Below are 26,329 nucleotides of genomic sequence, written 5' to 3' on the forward strand. Positions count from 1 at the left end.
GCCACGTGCAGGGTCATGCGCCAGGATGTCACTTGCATACTGCCTAACTTGGTTAGTCCCCTCACTTCTTTTTTTAGGACTTGTGCCCTGCCTGTCACGTTACGGAACACAGTGGTGAAGGAGGTTCTGTGGAGCCTTTTATCTTGAATTAGACCTGGGCTGAGCCACTGATGCCATCTGCTCCAGGTGGGGTCTGCATCTGTAAGTGCTCACATCCGTGTACCTGATTGTATGTAATCCTCCAGCGAACCTACAGTGCCAGCATGCATTTCTGCCACCAATCCTCGTTACAAAATGCTCTAATCAATATTATCAAGTGGCTCAAGTCTTATTTTAAATTGTGTTATGTATTTCAAACGTGTGTATTTTATGTTGAAAAGTGCTGGTTTGACTGCTCTGAAGTCTCTCTCGTTTTCATCCCTTTGAAGAGTGATCAAGCGAAGCCGGCTGCAGCGTCTTCTCTTCATCTTGCCTCATCAATGCGCTCCTCTTCAACTACCAGGTGCCAGGCGGGAATGGCTGTTAAAGAGTAGTTCATATTACACACAGAGGGTCCGATTCACAAAGGGACTTACGTACAGTAAAGTTACGAAGGCAAAGCCTTGCACTCTCCATTCTTATGTCAGAATCCCCGCATTGAGAACTGCAGTGCAAAGATTCCACCCCCAATGCGGAGACTCCGCCATGAGTGCAGAGACACTAAACTTGCAACTTTACTACATGTAATGTATTGTATTGTACTGTAATCGTATTTATATAGCGCTTACTACCCCTGATCAGGCGTCGAAGCGCTTTTCGATGAGTAGCATGCTACTCCGGAACCCAACAAGAATTAGTGATGGATTAGTATAGTTTAATAATGAGTACAGTTTTAGTATTATTACGAGTTAATTTGAGCCGTGGATATGAGAGTTTGTTAGTTAGATTGACTGGAGTAATGGAGGGGTGGAGGAGGAAAGAAATCCAGAAGTGTTAATTGGGAGTATATCCCTCATTTACTCAACCCAAAGGCTTGGGATGAATAAAGGGGGGCGGAGGGGGAAGAGTATGTGGAAGGGTTAGGGAGAGCATAGTAAGTCCCTTTATGATTCGGGCACCAAGTGTCCATGGCATCCTCCTAGTCAGACTCACTCTTAGAGTATCCCATAAGGTAATTTAAAGGTCTGATGATAGGCCAGTGCCTCTGAAAGTCCAGAACAGACATGTCAGGTTTCACATTCAAAGATTCTCTATGGTCTTTTCAAAGAGCAGAGAGAATCCTTGCCCAACCCCAGCTTGCTGCGGTAAATTCGAGAAAAGGCTGAGCCACCTCCTCTCGTGAGATCAAATGCAGCTTTTGCTTCCCCTCTGCTACATCACATTAACCCATGTGCTGTGAAGGTTTGGTGTTGACCTGTACAGGAGTGGCCCACACCGTGAGTCGTAGGGCCAGGTGGGCTGTCCCTAGGTAGGTCGATGCAGTGGATACAATATTACTGTAAATCCAAAGATGCTACTGACCTCAAGTGACATAAAACCACAAGCATAATCCGTATGCACATTTACGTGTATATATTTATACTAGGCAAAGTGAAACTATACATTGCAGTGAGAATTAACATAAAAGGCAATGTGGAAATGTAAACCTTACCACATTGCCCTATACGTAGAAGCAGACGTCAATCTAATTTCTTGTCTCACCCGTAATTGCTTTCCACCCCACCCACTGCTAAATAAATGTGCATGCAAGAATCTGGAGCTTTTGCTGATGAGCGCTTGGGTGAGATGAGGTGGACTGGTCTGCTAGGATACTGCTGGTGATCACTTCACCCCACTTCATTACGGAATCTGTCTCCAGTCCTGAAATTTTCACCTACAAAGCATGGATTTCAGGTGCATTAGCTTACTGAGTGAAATGGAAGCAAAACAAGACTACAAGACCCATAATGCACTAGGCTATCTCATAAAAGCCCAGGACTGGTAAACCATGTTGCTTTTAAAGCTGCCTTTACCCTGCATGTGCGGAAGTGTTCCGTAGAAGCAGCTTCTGACATTCTGGCGACCCAGGGTTATAGGACCTCGGCAGCCGCCCCTGGACACACAGAAGAAGCCACTGCCTAAAGGGTGCAGCACAGTTGTGGGCACACAAGTGGGGCATATCTTGCAAAAATGCCAACACACCAAACTCAGGCTGGAAACTCCCAATTGTAAAAGGCCAAAAATGATTTTTGGTTTTTTTTTTGGTGCCTCCCGGGAAACAAAACCCACTCATTTTTTTTTCAAATGCTCCATCTTCCCTCTTCCCAAATGCTGGCAAGTATACGTTCACCCGTGGATTCTAAAGGTGAGATGGCACACTTCAGCCATCACTGATCTACTGCCTGGTACCTTTGTCTCGTGGTTCGGGTGGCGCATGTTCTTCGTCCATCCCACTTTCTCTGAAGACATTAACGGAGACACCAAACATTCCATCCAATTTCTGCGGCACTTTTTTTCAATTTTTTATTATTATTTTTTTTTTGCATTTTTTAAATTCTGTTTCACATGACCGTGATGAAAGACATTAAACAATTAATCCGTGCACATATAAAGCTTTCTTGTTCACCCACATGAGGGTGGGGCACTTGTCATGCGCCGAAAGGTGTGACGTCATCATTGCGAGGCGGACTGCGCTACAGCTGGACAGACAGAGGGGGAAGCATACAGAGGGGTACGCATAATGCTGCTACTAAGCTGGTACATAGATGACGCAACAGCTAGGATATACACAGGGGAAACGAGCAATGGGACCATTCACCTTCTGATGTCAAAGTTACTTTCTGAATGGGAAACACAGTGGCTCCTGGAGACGCCATATTTATTCTTCACTGCGGCGCACATGACACTTTTGATCACTGATACCTTACCCTCCACACTTTCTGATCATTGAGCTCGCTGGTAAATGGTCATTTAAATTTCAGCCAAGTGGATACCGCAGTCACAAAGCATGGCCGTAGGCCAAGGTACCGACGCCGACCATGCTACAATACCACATTGTGAACCAGGTGACAGCATTCCATCCAGAACCTTAATTCCATCTTTTTCTCTTGTCTACGCTACTTCCTTAGGATTTAGCCCTTTCCGTTGGTGGTCACAAACTGCCACTGTCCTACCGCGACAGGCAGAAAATACTATGGGCCTGATTACAACTTTGGAGGAGGATGTTAATCCGTCCCAAATGTGACGGATATCCTGCCCACCGTATTATGAGTTCCATAGGATATAATGGACTCGTAATACGGCGGGTGGTATATCCGTCACATTTGGGACGGATTACCACCCTCCTCCAAAGTTGTCATCAGGCCCTATGAATTCAGGCTTAGGGTGTTCCCCCAAAACCCTACCTGCTTGCTTGACTGTGACACTTGTGCTCAAGAGCTTTAATGAGGAATATGAACACTTCTAAGTCAAAGTGTCTATCTGGTTACTTGTGTTTCTGTTTGTCTGTCTGGATTCCTATAAAATCCTGATCCATTAGTCAGCACCTTCCTACAGAGAGTAAGCCGTCCTAACATGCACTTTCACAGGATATTATGCAAACTGTCACATTGCAGGCACGCTTGTTTTAGTATCTGATTTTCATGCAGTGACTGCAAACCTTAACAGTCCTCTAGTGGTCATCAACTGTGGGGCCATCTTCTCAGAAGGTGAAAGTGCCTGCTCAGGGCACAGTCTGCTTAGCTTGCTAGCAAGGTGAGCTCCACGTTGGTACTATGTTGCATAGTTGAAATACGGAATAGGAGAGGGCATGGCCATTATTTGCAAGGAATTACGTTTGGGACAAGACACTGAGAAGGAGCATGTTAAGGGCTAGAGCTTTGTCTTGCCACCTTTATTATTTCGTGTGGTTGTACCATGCTTTCCATACCCCTTGCCAGGCTAAAATCTTGTGTATGACTCATGTTTTCTAAATTTCTCTAGAGTGACTCTAGGAGACTGTATTAACAGATAAAAAAAACTTCCATAGTAATAAGCGTACTTGCCATGACAATGTAGTCGTAGACGATGTACAGGATGCAGCACTAATGTCGATTGATATTACTGATCTCGGTTTTCCATCATACGACGCTACCTCACAAGTGCCGAGCATCTAGGGCTTATACTCACTGTGAAAGTAACTGCCATGGAGACCCAAGAATATCTTCAAAGTCTAATGTTGTTTTCAAGAAGTCTAGGCTTCAGCACAAAGCTGTACCCTCCTGCCATCACAAGAAGGATGATTATTACAAAAAGATGCTCTGAGAGCCCAAGGGAATCAGTGATGGGAGCAGCCAGTGCTAGGACCAGGCTGCCTGCTCAGCAGAATGGGTGAAAAAGTGGCAGCTCTGTCCAAGGTGTTAGGAGCAAGAGGAACAGCCTTAATGTTCTCAAACATGGATAACACAAGGCGCTGAGGCTTGGCATCTCAATAGAGGATGGACATCGTACACCAAAAAAAATAATTCTAAATAATGTGCTATTTTATTTTAAAGCTTTTACCTCATATTCGCCCCAAGAAAATACAAATAGTGGACCAAAAACATCAGCTCAAGAAAGGGCAGGTGTATGGACCAAAGCAACTACAAACTGGAAGGGTGGTTATAGGTATCATTTCCACTCATTTTATGTCTATAAAGGCATGAACCTCTCTTGTCTAAGTAAGGTACTGTTTTAGGTAAGACTCCTATCTCACTGCAACATGTATGTGCAAAACTCCATTTGTGAAGGAAACACCAGGAAGTGCATCACTTGGTGGTATTAGTTAAACATACTGGACACATCTACTGCTCATGACCGCATGGACCCTGCTTTTGATCCACTCGACTAAATGGGTTACCATGATATTACAACTCCAACAAACAGAAAGTAATTTTGACATCATATTCCTATTGCTTGGGAAAGGTTAGTGTACAGGCACATTCTCCTTCATCGAGGTTTTAGCACTTTTGCAGGGTATATGGGCCTCGGAAGTATGTACATCCTGACGCGCTACCCACGGAGCGGCCAGCCAGCCCAGAAGGAATGACTTCCACATTTTTTTTCAGGACTTAAAGAACACAGGACATTTTACAGAACTTTCCTGAAGTCTCTTTGGGCTAAAACAGAAATAGATGCACCTGGTTGGGGAAGGAAATAAGAAATTAGCTTCAATGGGTTTAATATAAGGCATAGTGTACACTTTCTCGTTATCTCGCTGGTGCAAAGCCAGAGGCTTGAAATGTGAAAGATTATAAAAATTCAGCTGTCCCAAGGGTATACTTTGGTGGCTTTCCCACTTAATCGCTGTCGCTCTTTTCTGCTAACATGGCATCTGCATCCTCTGTGATCTCCAGCAGTGCATTTAGGTCAGCGCTTTCCCTCCGCAGGAGCTCTGTATTTTCTCCTTCCTCTCCCCCGACTTCCACCATCTCGGTGGCCTGTACTTCCACCTCTCCATCCCGGATCTTCTTCACATAGAAGGTAAAGGGTGGCACCTTGTAGACCGCCGTCTTTGACCTTGCATAAACTGGGTGGTCAGGCGTGAAGGACTTCTTCAGCTTATCCCTGGAGGTCTTCATCTTCTCCCGCCGCTCAGTGGTCACAATCTTGGTACCCAGCTTGTTCATCTTCTTCTCCAAGGTGTGTCGAGTCTTCTCAAGGTTCTGCTTGGTCTTCTCAAGGTTTTCTTTGGTCTTCACCTTTGTCTTCTCCATCTTCTCCTTGGAGAAGGCCTTCTTGATGTCGTCCACTCGCCTCATACCAGTCTTCTTGATACGTTCTGCCCGGGATTCCTCAATGATCTCTTCAATTTCCACCTCCTCATCCGAGGACAGCTGGATGCGCTGCTCTTCCTCGGCGTGCTCCTCATTCACATTCTCGTCACCTTCTTCCTCCTGCTTCTCAGTGTCCTTCAAAGATTTGCTGATGCTTAACTTGGATGGGAGTTTGACCTCGTCCTGAAAGAGAAAGAATAAGTATCAACACCACTGCACAGTACAACTGACACTATGTACATTTTCATATTCATTGTATGGTTTTCTTTTTAATGCCAGTAAAACATACTGCGGCGGCAGCTCTCATAGAACAATATTGGGAAAAGCATTGACTGAGTGCCTCACATAGTTATATGGGATGGGGTTGAACAACCCACTTCTTTAGTAATAATCTATCTTAACATTAATTACTACAGAGCAACCACTCACACAGCTCCTTGGGGTGTCTCCGAGTCCCATGTGCAAGGTATGTATGTTTGAAGGTGTGATCATTTTGGTACTCATTGCAAATGGCTACTGGGGCACAGCTTTGAGACAGAACGCTTTAGGCCTATTGGGTCATTTTCCATGAGGAACTATTTTAACTGCCACTTACTAAAAGAACACCTGCTTTATTACTCTTCTAATTCTAATTGGTTCTTCACCATTTGGAAAATTTAAGTACGATTTTGTATGCACTGTTTAGAGATAAAATGATGTACGTGCTTCTTTTAAAGCACCAAACTTAATTAAAATGTATATTTTCTGTTAGTTTCGAAAGTGGAAAGCATGTCAAAAATATTTTCTTGAGTCGGGAGATACCTTTACGAAAATAAAAGATCACCGAGAGAGTGTTGTCGTGATTCTGTTGAAGTGAATTCAGGAGCCTCAGAACGTATGTGCTCCATCAAAAGATCACTCGTCACGTGATTGGAGGTAACAGGTGCTAGTGTCAGAATAAGCAGTGCAAAACTGCACTGCAGCATCAAACCGGAAGTACCACCTTGTTCTCTGAAGTCCATGTTATAAGACTTAAGATTTCTTAAATGCAGAACTGTCTCCATGGCCAAGGGTCTACAAGGGTTCCCCGGAGAGTGGAGTCTCGTCATCGTGAACACAAATCTTTGGTACGAAACTCCATGCTGACTGCACTTTCATGGAAGCATGGAGAACGTGAAACTCACAAAGAAGGACTGAGAGCTCCGAACATGATAATGGGGGGAAGCTTCTCATTAATTTTAAAGAACTGAGTGAGTGTCCAGGTAGGCTGCTATCACGTGGTCTGAGGCTGGAGTGAGCTGCAGCAGGAGCGCGCAGCAAGATCAAGCTCGCAGGATGAAACTATAGCGAAACAGGCAGTACTAAGCAGCAGCGGTGGCCGCTGCAAATCTCAAGGGGAGAGGCGGCTGAGGGGAGGGACGGGGGGAAATAAAAAAATAATTTTGAAAAAAGGACCTGTTCCTGTTGCCACCTACCATATTGCTCCTCTGCTCTTCTTCTGGTGTCCCAGCATTCACTGGGACACCAGCACAGAATCCCCAGAAATCCTGGCGCTGCTTTAATGCTAAACCTAGCATGAAAGCAGCACCAGGACTGGTCTGAGTGGCTTGTTCTGCCGCTCAGACACTGCATGGGAGTCTGTGGAGTTTCTCCAGCCCGACTGTGTAGCACAGCCGGGTTGGAGAAACCTAAGTGTGCATGTTTGGTTGGCCTGAGGTGGCCGGCCAAACAAACATGCGCACTTAGTGCACATATTCCACTCCCGCCCCCCCTCCTGTGGCCCAGCATCGCCCCTTCCTGCAAATGCTGATGGCTGAGCCAGCAGCTGCCAGATAAAACAATAAAGAAATATTGTTTTATCTTTCAGCTCCTGGCTTAGCCAGTGGGGCGATGCTCCTTCGCCATTGAAAAGAACTGGCCCTGCTAAGCAGCCACCTTCCATGTCATCAGTCGGAGGCATGTAATTGTCCTTCCTACATCCACTGAAAAGCAGATTCACAGCAGGCTTTGACTGTGCCATGTATAACCTCACATGGCAGCCTAGGTTTCAGATTCCTTATGTGTGACATTTTCATGGTTCATGCCCTTATGAGTGACATTCAATGACAAAATGTGTGACACTTAAGTGATACTTTCACACAAGCAAAATCAAGCAATAAAGTCCATGAAAACAGACACATATCAAAAATTAAACCCATTTTAGCAACAATATACTCTAACACCTTGAAAATGCTGCAAATCCCCTGACCTTTTGTAGCAGACATATTAACCCTCTGCACTAATTTAGGGTTAGTGAAAACTGCCACTAGACAAACTCATCTCTCTCCAGCAGAGATATTAGTCAGTTAACTATGACATTTTTACTGTTGCCTGAAAACTGTTTGAGACCCAAGTTACTCTGCAGCAGTTGAGATGCTTTTAAACTTATAAGTTATTATAAACACAGAAGCCCACCCCAACTCAGCGCCAGGTACATCTGAGCCACAAGTAACAAAAGGATGTCTGTGCCCACTGAGTAACCCACTGAGCCATCCACAAAAAATACAGTTCTGTGATATCATGGTGCACGTTTTTTGCAGCAGGCATATTAACCCTCTGTGCTACTTTAGGGCGAGTCAACTCAGAACTGCCACTAGACAAAATTCCGATCTTTTTCCAGCAGAGTCTGACTTACCAGCTCCAAGTCACCGTCAGTGCTGGGAAAAATGCCTGCTGTCTCGGGCTGCTGCAGACTGTGGAGCCACACTCACTGCAGGCAGCTGCTCAGACAGTCACTGTGATGTGGACACAGCTGTCAGTTGCCAGTCCGGGGACTCACGTCTCTGAATACAGTTTTCATTTTTTATGAAAGGGTAAGAGTACATTTTTTTGGCCATGCTTCTAATTTACTAAGTTTAGTGAAAACGAAGTGGGTACGCCATGTTATTCAAGGTCTCGTACTTGTTAAGTAAAAAAAAAAAAATGTAATGCTACTTTGCATGTTGTTGCAAAAGTGCGGCTTATAATAGTCCATGAATTTTTATATAGTCACCCGACATAAAAAAGGAAAGATAAGGCTAAAAATATAGACGTGAAAAGTAAAACCAAGTGTGCCAAGGATGTGCTAGAATCTATAACTCGATTTGGAGACATGGGGGAAGCATCCTACGAAGCATAGTACAGGAGCGCCGTCCTGTGTTTCAAAGTCGAATTGCTAGAGATTTTTAGAATAACGGCACTAGATACCTTTGTGAAAGAACCATAGTTACAGCAAGATACGGTTAGTGTAAAAAGCGTCAGCCTTTCAGATAGATCAGTGAGTTGTCTTCACTGTTGACATGTGTGCTACCTGCCTCCTGGAGATGCTAACTAAGCCTTTTATCCCTTAGCTCTGTAGTTCACTAATGAAGTACTATTGAAGCGTGTTACAGGAACATTGTTACAGTGCTTTGAATGTAAAAACTGATGGTGCCAGTTAAACACAAAAAGGAATCTATGGTAGTATTTCTAACCTGTTATCGGTTGCACATGTGGATTGGAAGACCCCACCCCTCTTTTAATTTAGGATGACTGGCTCAATGCAGCACCTCAAGCCAACAGTTCACAGTGGGTTTTTTGTTTGCAGGGAAATCCTACCAATGTCTAAGAAAGAAGAAACATTCATAGGAAATCTGACAGAAGGGCTGGAGTGGTCATTCTGCATTCTGTGGACATCCGAATATCGTTGTCAGATTATCATCTGGCATAAATATCGAGTCCTACATGTCATCCACAAACATATCACTTTATTTGAGTAAACAATGGACAATCTGCACAGAGTGGGACAATATTTTGATATTTCTATAAAATACGTTCAGGGCCAGGTATTTATGTCAGGCAATATTTCAGTTTCTAATATTATGACGTACAAATGTAAAGACTATCTTTTCTCCATTTTGCATTCTAATGTCAGGTAAATTTATAAATACTTTTACAGAAGAGAATCAGAGAAGTTCCCGTAATCCTATTAGACACAATTGAGTAGATTGATTAATTAGATTGGACAACGTGTTTCTGAAATCCTAAGAGATTCTGATTACAAATTACTTTTATCACCTGACTCCTCCTTACGAGAATTAGTTTGTTCCCTTTAATTCACCAATGGATTAAGCAAAGAATATTTAGCTCCCCTTAAAAGTGAATAAAGAATAAAATTCTCAACATCAATATCTTCATTTGGCCCCTGTTTATTCTTCAGACACTTTCGTTGTTCAAAAAATAAAATACTTGTATCTTTCAATTTAGTATTTGACATTAACTGAGTTACAAGAAGGTGTAACTGTCATTTTGCTTTGTAAGGTCCGAGACCAATGCACTTCGGGGCATGAAAAATAAAAGAATGCCTACATTCAATCGCCAATACACTTTTTATTGACAAAAAAATACATAATTCACTTTCTCCAACGCCACATTGCAAATGCCGTAAGTTCATAACAGTTCAAATTCCTGACATGTTGGATACAGTTGTTTATTATTGCTGTTCCACAGCCTAGGATACTAATGCATTCCAGTTGAATAAACAAGTTGTCCCCTTAGTACATTTGACTCTCCAGGCGTAGAGATAGCAAACCCAGAGTCCTCTTTCATACGAGCGTAGATTTCAGCCCATTCAGTGGTCTTGGGCATAAGCACACCTTTGGGACTTACCCTTAAAGGTGCACCGAAGTATCCAGGAGGCTGCAGTCAAATGCATCAATCCTTGGCATGGTCAATAGATCTGGGTTTAATGTGCTTATGCATGCATATTTAGCACATATGGAAGTATCTAGGAGGATGCAGTCATATGCATCAAGTTTGGCAAAGCCAATAGGCCTGGATTTATTGTGCTCATGCATGCATAGTTAGCACATCAGAACAAGACGCGTGGAAGAGAGCCAGCAAGAAGGGGCAGAGAGGGCTATAGCTGTAAAATAGTCTCTCATGCACTTCTAGGCAAACATTCCAGTGGAAGGATGGACCCAACAGCCAATACAATTATGTGAAATATGAATACTGCACTGGTCTCACCCAAGAAGTAAATGACACAGCTTCAAGCTGATGACCGGAACAGGCTAATTGAAGAAAGCCAATGGTTGAAAGTTGCAGATCCAAAGCCCACTCTATGTATATGGTAATCAAAAGGTCCAGTATGACAGCTGTGCTCTCAAAACACAAACCTAAAAAGGAGCTGGGTCTAAGCTATACATTGACAATATGGCGCTTAGCACCGCTGGCTCCCACTAGCTTCATTGATGATTGTCCCTAGCCCAGGTTCCACCCCCCCCCCCCCCAGACAAGTTGCACGTTGGAGCAAGGGAAATTACTTGTTATAAAAATGGAGCACATAAAATAAAACCCCCCACTCCAAACACTTTTCCCTTAGACACAACACAACATTTTGGAATATTTGAATCGTAGTCCCTGTATGACTTTTAAACTCAGAGCAAGATGGTGAGTTTTTTTTACTAATTAGTGAGGTCCTGAAAGTGATACTGTGTAATCAGGGGGCTGCAGGCAACAGGGTAGAAGTGCCAGGATGCACTAGAAAGAATTTTGCATTGAAAGGCCTTTCAGAGTGTCAAGTCCCTATGTCAATATGTTCAAGTCCTAGATCTCCATGAATATCATGAATGATGCATGAACTATTCCATTATCTTTCTTTGTTTCAATTTAATAAACAATAACTGTATGAACGTCACCGTTGGGGTAGCCAGAAGCGCCTTTAAAAAATCCCTGGTCTCGGAGGTAGCGGAGGTACAGGGGCTGCTGGAGTCATGTTTACACTCAGGCACATTTTACAAGCCCTCTGCGCCTTCTTGCGCCACATTAGCGTCATGTGGCGTTAGGTAGGCATTTCTGATGCACCACATTTAGAAAGTGGTGCAGTGGTTGCATTGCACCACTTTGTAACACCTTGTGCCACATTATGCCTGCGCCAGGCATAATGTGTGCAAGGGAGGGTGCTGGGAGCCCCCAAAATTGGCGCAGTGAAACTTACAAGATTTCACTGTGCCATTTTTTTGCATCATTTTTAACTCCTGCTCGGAGCAGGCATTAAAATGATGCACCCAGTATGTTCAATGGGCCTCCCTGTGCTTTGCTGTATTAGCGTCAAAATTTTACGCTAGTCCTGTGAAGCTCCACAATACAGGGAGTGCAGAATTATTAGGCAAGTTGTATTTTGGAGGATTAATTTTATTATTGAACAACAACCATGTTCTCAATGAACCCAAAAAACTCATTAATATCAAAGCTGAATATTTTTGGAAGTAGTTTTTAGTTTGTTTTTAGTTTTAGCTATGTTAGGGGGATATCTGTGTGTGCAGGTGACTATTACTGTGCATAATTATTAGGCAACTTAACAAAAAAAAAATATATACCCATTTCAATTATTTATTATTACCAGTGAAACCAATATAACATCTCAACATTCACAAATATAAATTTCTGACATTCAAAAACAAAACAAAAACAAATCAGTGACCAATATAGCCACCTTTCTTTGCAAGGACACTCAAAAGCCTGCCATCCATGGATTCTGTCAGTGTTTTGATCTGTTCACCATCAACATTGGGTGCAGCAGCAACCACAGCCTCCCAGACACTGTTCAGAGAGGTGTACTGTTTTCCCTCCTTGTAAATCTCACATTTGATGATGGACCACAGGTTCTCAATGGGGTTCAGATCAGGTGAACAAGGAGGCCATGTCATTAGATTTCCTTCTTTTATACCCTTTCTTGCCAGTCACGCTGTGGAGTACTTGGACGCGTGTGATGGAGCATTGTCCTGCATGAAAATCATGTTTTTCTTGAAGGATGCAGACTTCTTCCTGTACCACTGCTTGAAGAAGGTGTCTTCCAGGAACTGGCAGTAGGACTGGGAGTTGAGCTTGACTCCATCCTCAACCCGAAAAGGCCCCACAAGCTCATCTTTGATGATACCAGCCCAAACCAGTACTCCACCTCCACCTTGCTGGCGTCTGAGTCGGACTGGAGCTCTCTGCCCTTTACCAATCCAGCCACGGGCCCATCCATCTGGCCCATCAAGACTCACTCTCATTTCATCAGTCCATAAAACCTTAGGAAAATCAGTCTTGCGATATTTATTGGCCCAGTCTTGACGTTTCAGCTTGTGTGTCTTGTTCAGTGGTGGTCGTCTTTCAGCCTTTCTTACCTTGGCCATGTCTCTGAGTATTGCACACCTTGTGCTTTTGGGCACTCCAGTGATGTTGCAGCTCTGAAATATGGCCAAACTGGTGGCAAGTGGCATCGTGGCAGCTGCACGCTTGACTTTTCTCAGTTCATGGGCAGTTATTTTGCGCCTTGGTTTTTCCACACGCTTCTTGCGACCCTGTTGACTATTTTGAATGAAACGCTTGATTGTTCGATGATCACGCTTCAGAAGCTTTGCAATTTTAAGAGTGCTGCATCCCTCTGCAAGATATCTCACTATTTTTGACTTTTCTGAGCCTGTCAAGTCCTTCTTTTGACCCATTTTGCCAAAGGAAAGGAAGTTGCCTAATAATTATGCACACCTGATATAGGGTGTTGATGTCATTAGACCACACCCCTTCTCATTACAGAGATGCACATCACCTAATATGCTTAATTGGTAGTAGGCTTTCGAGCCTATACAGCTTGGAGTAAGACAACATGCATAAAGAGGATGATGTGGTCAAAATACTCATTTGCCTAATAATTCTGCACTCCCTGTAGCGTCAACAATGTTGTCGCTATTGTGTTAATGATCATCATGGTGCACCGTGTTGTAAATACAGTGCAATCCTGGTGTCGTTAGGTGCTGGTAAGGGGGCGCAAGAAAAGTGGCTCATCATCTATGATGCGCCACTTTCTTGTGAATATGCCCCTGTAGTTTCAACACCTTGCCTTTCCCTTAGTGCTAATGCAAACTCAGTGATGTCTTCACAGCTCAAAGCCTGTGTGATGTCACTTCCACTCTCCCTGGTACTTTGGTAGACAAACGCTAGGGTGTACATGGACGTGGCTTGGAGTTGTGATATACTGGAGCCTGGAACGGTGGACTCTCACTGATGGATCTATGAGTGGCGCGTTCCAGATCTGGAATATTCGCTGCAGAGCGGGAAGACTACCACCAGAATACAGATACTCTGATTCACAGGACTTTTAACAAATAGTCACTGTTCTTGGGTCAGTCGTGTTAATGTATGGGGAAGTGACAAAGGAATTAAAACCAATGTCCTATTTCCGTGAAATATCAGTGAAGGGCATGTATTGACCACGAGGGGGAGGCAAAGCGCTGCTTATCAATTTAACGTTTCACAGATACAGTGGCGCTTTTACATTTCAGTTTGGTCATTGTAGCTAGTATTTGAACAGAAGAAGTGCATTATTAACTACAGACAGTGGTTTTATATATTATGGACTATATAAATGGAAGAACGCACTTTCCGGTAACCCACGCTAGGTTATTCCTGGCAGTAAATGATGGTGCATTTACTGGCACTGCTGAGCTGGTATGCGTTCACACCAGATAGGACAATGCCACTTTGTACTATCTTCTGTGAACATTAACTGCAAAATTGTTAGGGCAAAGTCCGTATAACAGTTTAATATTTTACAACTGTGGCTGAAATATGCAGAACATTTAGGGTATACTGACACAATTGAGCTTATAATGTGCTCATCACTTTCACATTAATTTTTTGGGCATTTGTAAACAATGATAAAAATAAAAACAAGTTTGTATGCATGCTCCATTGTGAAATTCAGTTTGTACCCATTTGATAAATATAATAACGTGTCAGATCATAACTTTACTCTCCACTGACCCAGGCTTTTTATGATTTTCTGTGGTAAAAAAGTGGACATATCTCTGTACGGCACGTGGCCAAGAGCGAAGACTCACATAGCATATTACCCCAGGTAGGTCTCTTGAGCAATTGACAGATAACATATATTTATTGTCATCTAATTCAGTGCTATTCATTTTATCGACCTCAGAAGATTGAAAGGTTGAGTGTACCCATTGGTAAGCTATTGATTCCTTAAGTAGGTGCATTAGCCCTCTCAGCCACCCGACCCAGCTTCGTAACACCAGTGGTTGATGTGGGTGGGATCTATTGGGAACATTGATTTGATACTTGTTACGTACTTCAGCCACTGCGTCACACATGGTTATTTGAGACTTGGATGTCGATGGCACGCCCCTCCAGACGTCTAGGGAAAAAATGACCTGAACCTCCTCAGCGTCCCCAAGAAAATGGCTCTGGCACGTCTAGCAACCTCCAGCCACACGTAGAGAGAACCAACAATCGCCTCACGTCAGAAGAAAGAGCTGAAAAGCCACCTGTTCTACGTCACAAGACCCCCAGCTCCGGAAAACCTCCTCAAAAACACTCTCTCTCCCAAGCACCTAGAAGCAATACAGATAAGTAGTGTGCACTATGCCAAATGCCTATAGTAAGTAGATAAAACGGACTGACCGTGGTATTTATGTTTGTGGTAGAGGCGCCCCATACGATTGACAGATAACATAAAACATATATTGTATGGTAACATGGAGCCCTTGAGTGAACACAAATGACGTCACATCTAAGAACTGTCCCTATTTAGCAAAGGACATTCTGTTTTTACTCCAGCAATTGAAAATGTTACTATTGTTTTCATCATAAATTGAAAGCTCGAACTCTACCCGTTTCGTAGGGCCAATTGGCCCGTTTTTCAGCTTTTTAATGTTTCCGTGGCTGTTACAATTATCAACAGAAATGGGACTGGATTGGGATGTGGACACTTATCGGAAAGTCCACCTGTCCCTAAACAGAGGTCAGGGGTGGATTCATTGGGTGAAAGGGGTGTGACGCCCCAACAAACTCTTGGTATATGACCTTTTCGTGTCCCTCTGTGGGATGTGAGCGGTGCTGCTGGATTTAAGGCTTTGCAGTGAAGTGTTTGCTTAGCCAGGTCTGTTTGAATGTAGCAGGTTTGCGAGGTCTGGTGTCTGTTCAAAGTTAGCACAGACGTGTGTGTGTGGAGCAGGAGGACGGCTGCTCTCTTTCAAACTAATCTGCCCTGGCTATCAGTCATCTGGAGGCTAGCAGCTTTCTTTTGTGGATTTCCAGTCCAAGAAAGCCGCTATTTTTGGATCTGGTTGGACAAATTCCATTGGAATAAAATTTCCACTCTGGATAGTATTTCATTGTTGGAAGTCTGGTGCTGTCCTGGGGAATTGTGAAACTTCTCTTTGTCTCAGGAAGAGGGAAACCTTCATTATAGGGCTATCCAGAGGTGGACCGGCCTGTTGGGGAGTTGAGAATTTCTGGAAGGCTAGGAGGCCTGAAATGTTCATTATTTATCTAAGGCATGTTGAACCGTGCATGTCACATTTGCAGATAAACACTTAAGCCCATATTTATACTTTTTTAACGCCGCATTTGCGTAATTTTTTGATGCAGAAACGGCACAAACTAGCAAAAAACAATTGTATATTGTAAGTTTGCGCCGTTTTTACGTCAAAAAGCGGCGCAAAAAAAGTATAAATTTGGGCCCTAACTTTTTATTCTTAGCGGTAATTTCAGCAGTAAAAGTGCATTTTTGGGCAAGATTGCCTTTTTATGGCTGCCAGGAATCCACAAAGGGATTTCGGGTGGGCGTAAATGTATTTGCTAGTGCGGATTTCTCCACCTCAAGTGCGAAGAAATCTGCAGTTGTAAGTCCCACTCACAGCGTGCGAAGTGGGCGTTGCAAAGTGCACCTTAGAAGGTTGGTAAGGGCCACACACATATATGGTTGTGGTCCTAGCAAGCTCCTCTTTGGTCCCTTTCCATTCCCCAAATGGTGGGAGTAGCTAGAGCAACTCCTCTGCCAGGATGGCAACAGATCACCCACGGAAATGCTGGGACTGAGAGAGAAGAACTTTTTTCCACGGGGAAAAACATGTTTTCCCTAATGGAGAATAAAAGAGTCAAGGCAATCAAGAGATTATCCAATAGTTCCACTCCCCTGAAAGATTGGTTGGGGCAGCAGGCCACACCTGGCCACCTCAGAGGTACACGAGTCCCCCATTTGGAGTGCACCTGGGGAGTAGAAATTCGATACAGGAGAATAAAGTGGGTGCGAGAAGAAAACATACAGACAATTTTATAAAAGTGAAAGATGCATCGGAGTTAATCAGACTACCCCAGGGGCTCCTGAAGAGAGTTTAACAAAATATGAACATTAAAACAGGGGATGCAGAGGGGACCTCTTCCCCACTTCTCGAGGAAGCCTTCCAGTACTATCCCTTATTCCAGCGAACATTTGAAGACACTCAATGGTCCTCCAGTAGGGGGCAGCAAAACAAAGCTGATGGAGACTTTGGTAGCTTGCGTCTAGGAAGATAGCGCACGGTTAGCCTACTACCCAAAAGGTGTTTATTTTACCTCTGGTGTAGAATGGGAAATACCGTGTGGCACATTTAAGAAGCCCCTAACGCCACCTTGCCACACATTAGCGTAATTTTTTTTTAAGCTAATGTGGCGTTAGGTTGGCAAAAACGCTGCGTCATATTTACAAAGTGGTGCAATGCATGCGCCACATTATGCCTGTGTCAGGCGTAATGTATGCAAGGGGTGGCGTTCCGGCGTTAGGAGGCCCGGAAAAATGGCACAGTGGAATCTAGGAGATTCCACTGCACCATTCTTAGCGTCATTTTTAACGCCTGTCTATGACAGGCGTTGAAATGACACTCCCATTGTTTTCAATGGGCCTCCTTTCACTTAGCAAAATTTTTGGCGCTAATCCTGCAAAGCGTCAAACTAGTTTCACAATTTTTTACGCTAGTTCCCTAACGTGCGCCATGGTGAGCCGTATCATAAATACAGTCACTCATGGTGGCATTAGGGCACCGTAGTGGGTCGCTAGAAAAGTGGTGCATCACTTAATGATACGCCACTTTTTATAAATATGCCCCCGTGTGAGGTAACGTTGCGCCCATTCAAGAGGAGGAACATTCAGGGGTGTAGCTTCAGGGACAGGGTGTGGGGTGCTACCCCCCAATAAATTAATTTTCTAATAAATAGTTGGTTAAAGATGCTTTCAGTCGGGTATGGTGAGATATCTGACAAATTTCACCAGGAATTTTTACATACTTCAGACAAAAATGCACACACACTCTCTCCCTCTCAGTTTTTAAAGTTGTCAAAAATATTGGTAATTTTACAAAATATTGGGGCAGATTTAAGAGCCCCTAACGCCTCCTTGCGCCACATTAACATCATTTTTGTTAAGCTAATGTGGCCCAATGAGGCCAAAATCGCTGCACCAAATTTACAAAGTGGTGCAATGCATGCATTGCGCCACTTTGTAACCCTTTGCGCTACATTATGCCTGCGCCAGACATAATGCATGCAAAGGAGGATTTCCCCTGTTAGGCGGGGCCGAAATAATGGCGCAAAGAAATCTAACAGATTTCTTTGCGTAATATTTTTGGCACTTTTAACACCTGTTCAGAGCAAGTATTAAGAGGAGGCGCACCATTGTTTACAGTGGGCCTCAATTGGCTTTGCAGGATTTGCATCAACATTTTTGATGCTAATCCTGCAAAGCTCCAAAACTTGCGTCAAAAATTTATTTTTGACGCTAGTTCCCTAACTACTGCCATGGTGTCCCATATCTTAGACATGGCCCACACATGGTGGCGCTAGAGGGTAGCTAAGGGGCGAAAGAAAAGTGGCAAAGCACTCGATGCAGCACCACTTTTCTTAAATCTGGCCCATTGTGTTTTCCCTCACTTAGTACCCCGACCAGTCCACATTCCTCTTGCTTTCCACTGCCACTTAGGCCCCTCCCATGCACCCTGCTTGTCGTATAATGTATTTAAACATTATATGCCAGCCTGGTTGTCAGAAAATCTGAAGCTCACCCACCCCAATCTTATTGACCAAGCTACGCCCCTGGGAACATTACTGTTTGCTGTAAAAAACTACCCCCTGAAATCTGAACCGTTACTCATGGCTTACCCTTTCTGGCGCATAAGACCCTGCACAACAGTGGTATTAGATCAGCTCCTCGCTGGTCTAAGTGCCTGATTTAGAACTCGGCGAAGGGGTTACTCCATCACAGCGGTGATGGATATCCCGTCCGGCGAAATCTAAATCCCATTATCTTCTATGGGATTTAGATTTCGGTGGATGGGATATCCATCACCGTTGTGTCTGCCGAGTTCTAGATCAGGCTCTAAGAGCCTGATTTCGAGTTTGACGGATGGGGTTACTCCATCGCAAACATGACGGATATCCCGTCCGCCGTATTACGTGTCCATTATATCCTATGGACATCGTAATACAATGGACGGGATATCCGTCACGTTTCAGATGGAGTCCCCCTTCCACCAAACTCCAAATCACGACCTTATTGTCAAAACCAGAACCAGCTTCCACTAGCGGAAGCATAGGCTAGCTATGGGTACGGTACTGTGGCACCTGGCACCGCAGAATGAGGTGAGCATTGCGCATGCGCCCAGAGGTGGGGCTCGGCTAACAGGCATGCGCGCAGGTCCGAAGCAGATACTGTGAGGGAGAGTGTTCTCTCTGGGTGGACACCTCGCATCCCTAGGCCGCGTGTGGGCCTAGATTGGCAGTCACTACGCTATCAGATTACAGCAGAGGGATGATTTTTGCCACATGGTACCTGTCAATGCCTCTTCAATTGACTCTTTTATTTCTGTTTTGCTGCATTTTTACTACTAGGTCAAAAACACACATCCAGTGGTAAGAAATACCGACCTTCTGAAAATCAGGGAATGGTGTGTTGGGTCGGTGGTATCTCTGCCAGTATATCACTGGTGGTAATGCCATACTCCCTGAGGCATTACAGAACACCAATACCAAGCATAGGCGAGACCTGTTGCGTTTGCTAATGCTTGTTTGGACATTAGCACTTTGTTCTACTCAAGATAAAGTGTTACTCAAAGTGGCACAGGTAAGGTACTGAAATGTCATATACGTGCCCACTGAAAATGCAGAAATGTAAAAGCAAAATGAAAATTTGACAGCTACACTGAAGCTACATGTACATCACTTAGATTAACACTGATGCTCAGCCTTTCTAGATCACCCCGTGGACTTAGGCTCATATTTTTACTTTTTAGCGCCTTTTTTGCGTCAAAAAATGACGCAAATGCGGCGCTATAGAAGTATAAATATGGGCCTTAGTGTGACCGGGCCAGCCTAGGCCTTGCTAAAACTGACTTCCATGCCTTCAGCCCTCGGGGTGGGGGGTTTCCAGATACCCTCTATGGCCGGTGATGGTATGCCCCAGGGGACACTAACATCCAGCCACCTCAGCCTGCCTGGACCCATAGCTATCAGCACAGACGTGTGATTACCTGCATCTAAAGAACTGCCAATAAGAGTCTTTACACACGCTTGCTGGTGGGGCATAGATCGCTGGAGTGATGGGTGATGGACACTGTGCTCACCCACATGGATCTGTACTAAAAGCAGGACACTGTCCAACATTCACAGCACCGCAGTTGGGTTCTTTGGCTTCAGATTTTCTTCTTTCCGATTAATTAAAAGATCATTGTTATTGTACTAATGCATAAGACAGCTCCTAACGTATACCAGCCATGGGGTGATATTGTGGCTATTGCTCACAATGCTGAATCTGCCGCCTGCTAAACATCTAGGGTAGGGCAAGGCACAGGGAAGATTAATCCATCTATGCATTGCATGTAAGCGTTGAGTACCTGGCAGGATGTGTGCCCTGGCCAATTGGACTCTTAAATAGGATGAGAACATGCAGGGCCAGAGTAAGAAAACCTAAATGGTTGGTATTACCAAGGGAGTCCTATCTGTGAGGCCTGCTAATGGTGTTAGAAGTAACAAATTAAAAACAGTTAAATTGTGTCTCATCAGCTCAGCAAATACTAATATTGTGATATTAAATATTCACAAGAACAGTCTAGGAGTGGTGCAGGGCACAAACATTCACTGCCTGTAGGTGGTTAAAAACACAGAGCACAGTACAATGAGCATGTAAATGTGCCCCATCCCTTGCCACAGGCCACAAAAACAGACTGGGTAGCACGTGTGTGGAAGGGGCATGCCCTAACCTATGTAGGTGCGGATGGAGGGTTTCTGCAATAGGCCGGACTCTGCTGCTGTTTTGGTTTTTTTCCAGTTTTATACAGAAAGAACTCGACTCGAATGTATTGGAGCACTTTACATGAGCACCAGTTAGGTTACACAAGGTCACATTAACATTTTTGTTAGGCGTGGGGAGATTAGGTGATTTCCCAGAATCACAGGGTGTTGAGCCTTTGCTGGGACTCGAACCTGGTTCCACAGTCAGCTACTCTGGCTGTTATGCCACACCCGGAGCACGTGCCGAGCGTGTCGCCTGAGGGCGTTTTCTAAAGTTCCCTGTCCCGAGACATGCAGAGCACCACATCAGTTGCGGATGCTCAGGTTAGCACATGACGTGCAGTGTGGTTGCCAAGGTCGCCAAAGGTTCTCTTCTCTAATGGGCCTCTTCTCTTCTGGGAACTCCAGGCTGCTCTATTAGGATCTCTTTAATTCGCTGTACCTCGTTTGAGTGTTAAAACTGAGAGCACCTTGAAGGGAAGCATTTTGCAGCACTGGCTGGATCAGTGGATGCTGCAGCTGCATCCTTAGCAGTACCCTGAGCCCTGTCACTTATTGTTTTAGGAATTAGTCACTGGTATTCACATACATCAACACAAGCCTGCTTCCCTAACCCTGCACACGAATAATGTATGCACTGTGATTATAGCAATAGGAAGGATCAATTGTCCCCGTAATATTTTAAGTTACAATTCCTACTGTCTATTGAGGTGCATATTTTCCCCTAGAAACAATCACTTTTAAATACCCCTTTGGGAGTCACGTTTATAAACTACACCTTCATTGCATACAGCACCCATGCATAGAGTGCACTTCGGCCTTGATTAGCTGCGACTCTGTAATTTGCACCTAGTGCACAAACACCTGTTTGTCCAGAGATTGTAGTTATTGGTTGTGATAAAGACCCCGGCTTCAGGGACAACTTGTTGAAATTTGATAGAGTTAAGATCCTGCTAAATATCCAGACATACTGGTGCATAAAGCAGCAAAATCCACATTTTTCCTGCTTTAACAAGCAATGTGCTTCGCCCCCGACAAATTCTCATCCAGGGGTATCAGTACTTTTTGGTTGTTACACATTTTATCTACCCTCTGGGGTGCTCATAATGTACCTCTTACGTGTGTACATAGCGCCTAAGTGAATCAAAAGCATTGTGCGCATGACAACTTTTGCCAGACATAAGTCACACGTCCGCTGGAAAAAGCTTTGTGAAATGGGAAAATATGTTTTTGCCAGATACCAATGCACCTTCATTCTGCTTTAAGCAAACGTAATACATGCACAGGGACCCCTTTCTTATGTTGCACCTAGAACATGCCCTGAATTTTAAAATAACACTTTTCTTCATGAGGACTGTAGTTCAAAATGCCTGTAATAAAAAAGGGCCTAGAGGCAAAATACTACTGGGTTAAAAAAACATCAGGACTGACTCGAGGTGTCACTGCTGGCTTTGCATCTGTGGAATCCCACACCTGTGTGGTTCTGATGTTTAGCTCTGTGAAGTGCACAGAAGCCCCATCCCCCTCCAACTCCCTCTGCATGTGAGGAGGGGATGAAGGAATGTGTATACTCTATACTAAAATAATAACACAACTGGAATTTGAGGATTTTAAAAAAACACCTCGGGCGAATGAATAGCTGTCAACTTGCCCTGTGTCACAAGGGTAGCTTTCAGATACCACAGATTTTCCAGCCAACACCGCAAAGCATGCCGGGATCGTTGGTTCACACTTGCAATTAGAAAATTGTTAAACTTTACAATGCATGAACCATCCTTACTAAGACAAGGACTTCACAGTTTTATTTGAAATTTAACATTCACCCCGTATTAACCAGCCTTACTAATACAAGCATCTGGGCCAAACCATCTGGTGGATCTAAGCATTACAATCATTCTTTTTGGTTACACGAGAAAAAAGCAGCAACATGTCGAAAACATGGGAAAGCTGAGAAGCTGCCATAGATTACGGTTCCCATAGCAAATAACACAAGCACAGACGCCCTGGAAAGTAGGAAAGCGAGCTAGAAAATGTTTTTCTTTCGAGCTTTCTTTTCCATGGCCTGGAAGAATGAGCCCGTTTGTGCCCCTCTCTCTCTCCGCTCCATGCAGCTGTTTGCCAAAAATACAGTCGTGATCAAAAAAATAGCTTTGACCATTTAAGGTTAATTGGTCCCACATCTCTGAGCTCAGCCAGGGAGCGCTGCCAAGCATCTATTTATGTTGTGAGAACATTCCCATTGTTCGCCTGCACTGTCGGAACAATTGGCCTTCCATGCTTTGTGTGGGGCAGTTTCCGCCATCTTGGCCTTCGAAATGGGCAAACAGGCTGAGACCTCTCTGTGCACACACATTGGGGACCAGTTTTCACACCGGTTTCAGTGCCACGGCCTGAGAATGGCCTTGTTACCTTTTAACATGAGCCAGATGTTGAAAAAAAATCAAGTTGTTTTACCAGTCCTGTTTTTTTTAGACATCAATCGCTAAGCATGCTGGGATTGTAGGCACACACGTATAATTATGAAACTAGAACTACAAGTGCCAAGTTGCTTATTGCTGTTGGCTGAGCATCCAATGCAAGGGGGCAGATATCAGGTTGAAAGACCAACAATGAGGATTTGTATTAGTTTTATGATGTCTGTTTGTGCTTTGAGAACTCCTACCTCTTTCACAAACGTGTCTCTGACCTCTTACCGTGATGGAAACGCTCCGAGATTAACCTCAGCTAAAGTTACTCCTCTTCCAGGAAAACAAGAGGAGTGCAACATCTCCAAACATTCCGGGAAGCAGAGAAAGGTGTTTCTCGACAGGAAAAATAATTTCTCTCATGTAGAAAAAAAAGAGCCAAGGAAAAAATGTATTTGCAAATTGGGTGGCATCTTCCCCAATGTGGAATTACTCTCTGCATAATTCTACATGTGGAAAAGAACAGATATCTCAAATGGAGCAGCTTTCCATCTGTACTTCCAGGAATGTTTGTGAATTCTCAACAGATGTACAACTACACCCATGCGTAGAAGTATCTTTTGGGTAACAGAGTATAACTTTTGTTTGTGACTTGGCCCCTTAGTAGAATTAGCTCTGTGATACTGCCCATGCAAGATATGCTTTATACATTCTCCTGGAGGACAGTGTGACATGTGTGCCATGTTCGTAGTGTGGTGCTGCTGGACTTACATTAAAGCATCACGTTTAAAGCAGAGAATTGTTCATTATTTTGGAACATTGTAGGCAAATTAAAACCAACAGAGATCTTAAAAAATAGACGAGGAATTAAAAATATGTGGATGAAATCTTCGAATTAATCTCAGACATTGGTAATTACATAGAGTCACATTCAAATACGTTATTTTTCACTCACTGTGCTAATACAAACAGAGACCAACCATATACAAATCAACCTTGGCTCTGATTCAAAATGTCAAACGATAGTCAAACCTGAACTGCTTGGCCACAATAAATTGGATGTTCACCAGAATATGTATTTCTATATACATCTCACCTTTAATATTTCTTCATGTGTTTTGTTAGATCACAGCACCAAAAGTCTACTAGAATGTTTGGTTACCACTCATTTTGTTGACAAGTCAATCTCTTCACCCTTTTGTAAATAGGTTTACATTTTTACTATGAGTTTGACCAAACTGACATGCGCACTAGACAGGGATATGTTCCCTGTGCCCACCACACATCCTCCTGCTCTTGAGGGAAGGCCACGCGCTCACAACTCTGCTCAGTCACTTAAAATAAAATTATAATAAAGCAGTTGTATTAATTGCTTAATTATCATTTTGTTTTACGTGTATTCATCTCCTGGTTCCTGCTGTGAGGCGACGTTCCTCCGCAATAACGGAGGAGCTGCTGCTGTTTATGTGTCAATTGAGGTAAGTTATGTTTTGCTGATTTTATAAAGCTCAGTGTCTTTGATTTATCTGCTTAAGGGGCATTATATATAGTTGTGTTCCGGAATCCACATATGGTTCTGAAGTGGAAAGGTTTTGCCTCCTACTTTTAGAACTAACTTTAGGCAGGTAAAATCCTTTTTAGGTCATTTTAAATCGTGTATGATTTCTAATCCAGACTTTCTTTGAAGCAATCAATTTAAAGCAAAGAAGCATTCTATCTAAGAGAAACCAACAGTATAGCGTCTCCTAGTGGAATAGTGCTTCTAACGTCAGCCTATCACTGACTTGAACACTGATGTTGATCACTGATATGGAAATAGTAGGGGTGCAGGGGCAGACATCTGCCTGGTCCTCACCATAATTCTTTTACTGGAAGAATCCGCATTCCCCTCTTTTGTTGGGATCACTGAACTGAGTTTTGAGAGTTACTTCATTCCTTTGGCTTTGGTTTGTGTGAGCTGGAGACCTTTTTTAGACCGCTGTTGAAAGGAGATCGCACAGGGACATCTTAAGAATTTTGGGAGCCGTGGGCCAAATATATTTTAGGGGCCCCTGTTCAGAACAACTGTGAATATATGATCCAGTTTAAGCTCTTTCATGCCCTTTTTGGCCAAGTCACTGACACTGAACAGCCACATTGGCCCAAATTCTAAATGTGTTTACAACTAATATTCAGGGATAGTGATGTGTGTTTTCAATACTGTACCACATCAGAAGCTCACTCATATTAGTGTGACACCTTCCCATTTCTCATATGTGAGGTCTGGTTTTGATCTAAAAGAAACTTTTTCATCGACGTTGCATGAAATATAAACACTTTTCTCTGGAAAATGACTGTAATAGACCCACACATCACCCATATTAAAAATAAATTAAAGGAGAACAATATTTAAATCAAGTGGTCTAAGAATTAGTCAAGGTCATCCAGGCAAGACTCTCTGCAGAACAGAGCTGGCTCTATCAGGTGTTGCTTGAAAGGCTGGGGCCTTGGGCCAGAGCCCACTTTGCCCATGCCTTAAAACGTGCCTGCACGGGGATGCTGAAATGGCAGAGCTCTTGAAAAGTTTCCCAGTCCCGGGACTGCTCTAAAACAAGGCCACTCTGGGAGTTCATGGGGGCAAGAGGAGGGAACCTGGCGAACTCAAGATGGAGGCCGGTGGGCCACTGGAGAGGCAGACGAACCCTTGGTGGATCTTTACTCCTGCCCACTGAGGACAGCAGGCCTTTGTATGCTTTGAGAGGACACTTGGTCGAATCACATCAGTTGAGCACCTCAAGTGCAAATTTAAGGCGGTGGCTCTGCCCCCATTTTGGACTGACTGCTGTCGTAGTTGAAGAGCGGGAGCAGTGCTATTTTACCACATTAGAAAGTGGTATACAGTTGCTTGCCACAGGACTTTCCAGGTATATGCACCTTTTGGCTGGAAATGCAGCAGCATTTCTTGTCAGATCTAAGTTAAGCAATATTACAAAACGTACATAAAGGAACATAACACCACAATTGAAACATTGTGCACAACGTAATAAAACAGTCAATACAGACGGCAACACGCAGCCGCATTATATATAACACAGCAACACTTTAATACTGTGCACA

The 26,329-nt window shown here is 43.8% G+C and overlaps 1 protein-coding gene across 1 annotated transcript in view; it reads right to left on the reverse strand.

The window, feature by feature from the left end:
- Positions 1–2,450: 2,450 nt before the first annotated feature.
- CAVIN1 (caveolae associated protein 1) overlaps positions 2,451–26,329 on the reverse strand; it is a 107,144-nt gene continuing 83,265 nt past the window's right edge. Inside the window, exon 2 of the mRNA XM_069237703.1 lies at positions 2,451–5,933. Within this exon, the coding sequence (XP_069093804.1) occupies positions 5,274–5,933 (660 nt within the window). The 3' untranslated portion in view covers positions 2,451–5,273. The remainder of the gene's footprint in view (positions 5,934–26,329) is intronic.

The sequence above is a fragment of the Pleurodeles waltl genome, chromosome 6 (genome assembly GCF_031143425.1).
Source record: "Pleurodeles waltl isolate 20211129_DDA chromosome 6, aPleWal1.hap1.20221129, whole genome shotgun sequence".
Taxonomy (NCBI): Eukaryota; Metazoa; Chordata; class Amphibia; order Caudata; family Salamandridae; genus Pleurodeles; species Pleurodeles waltl.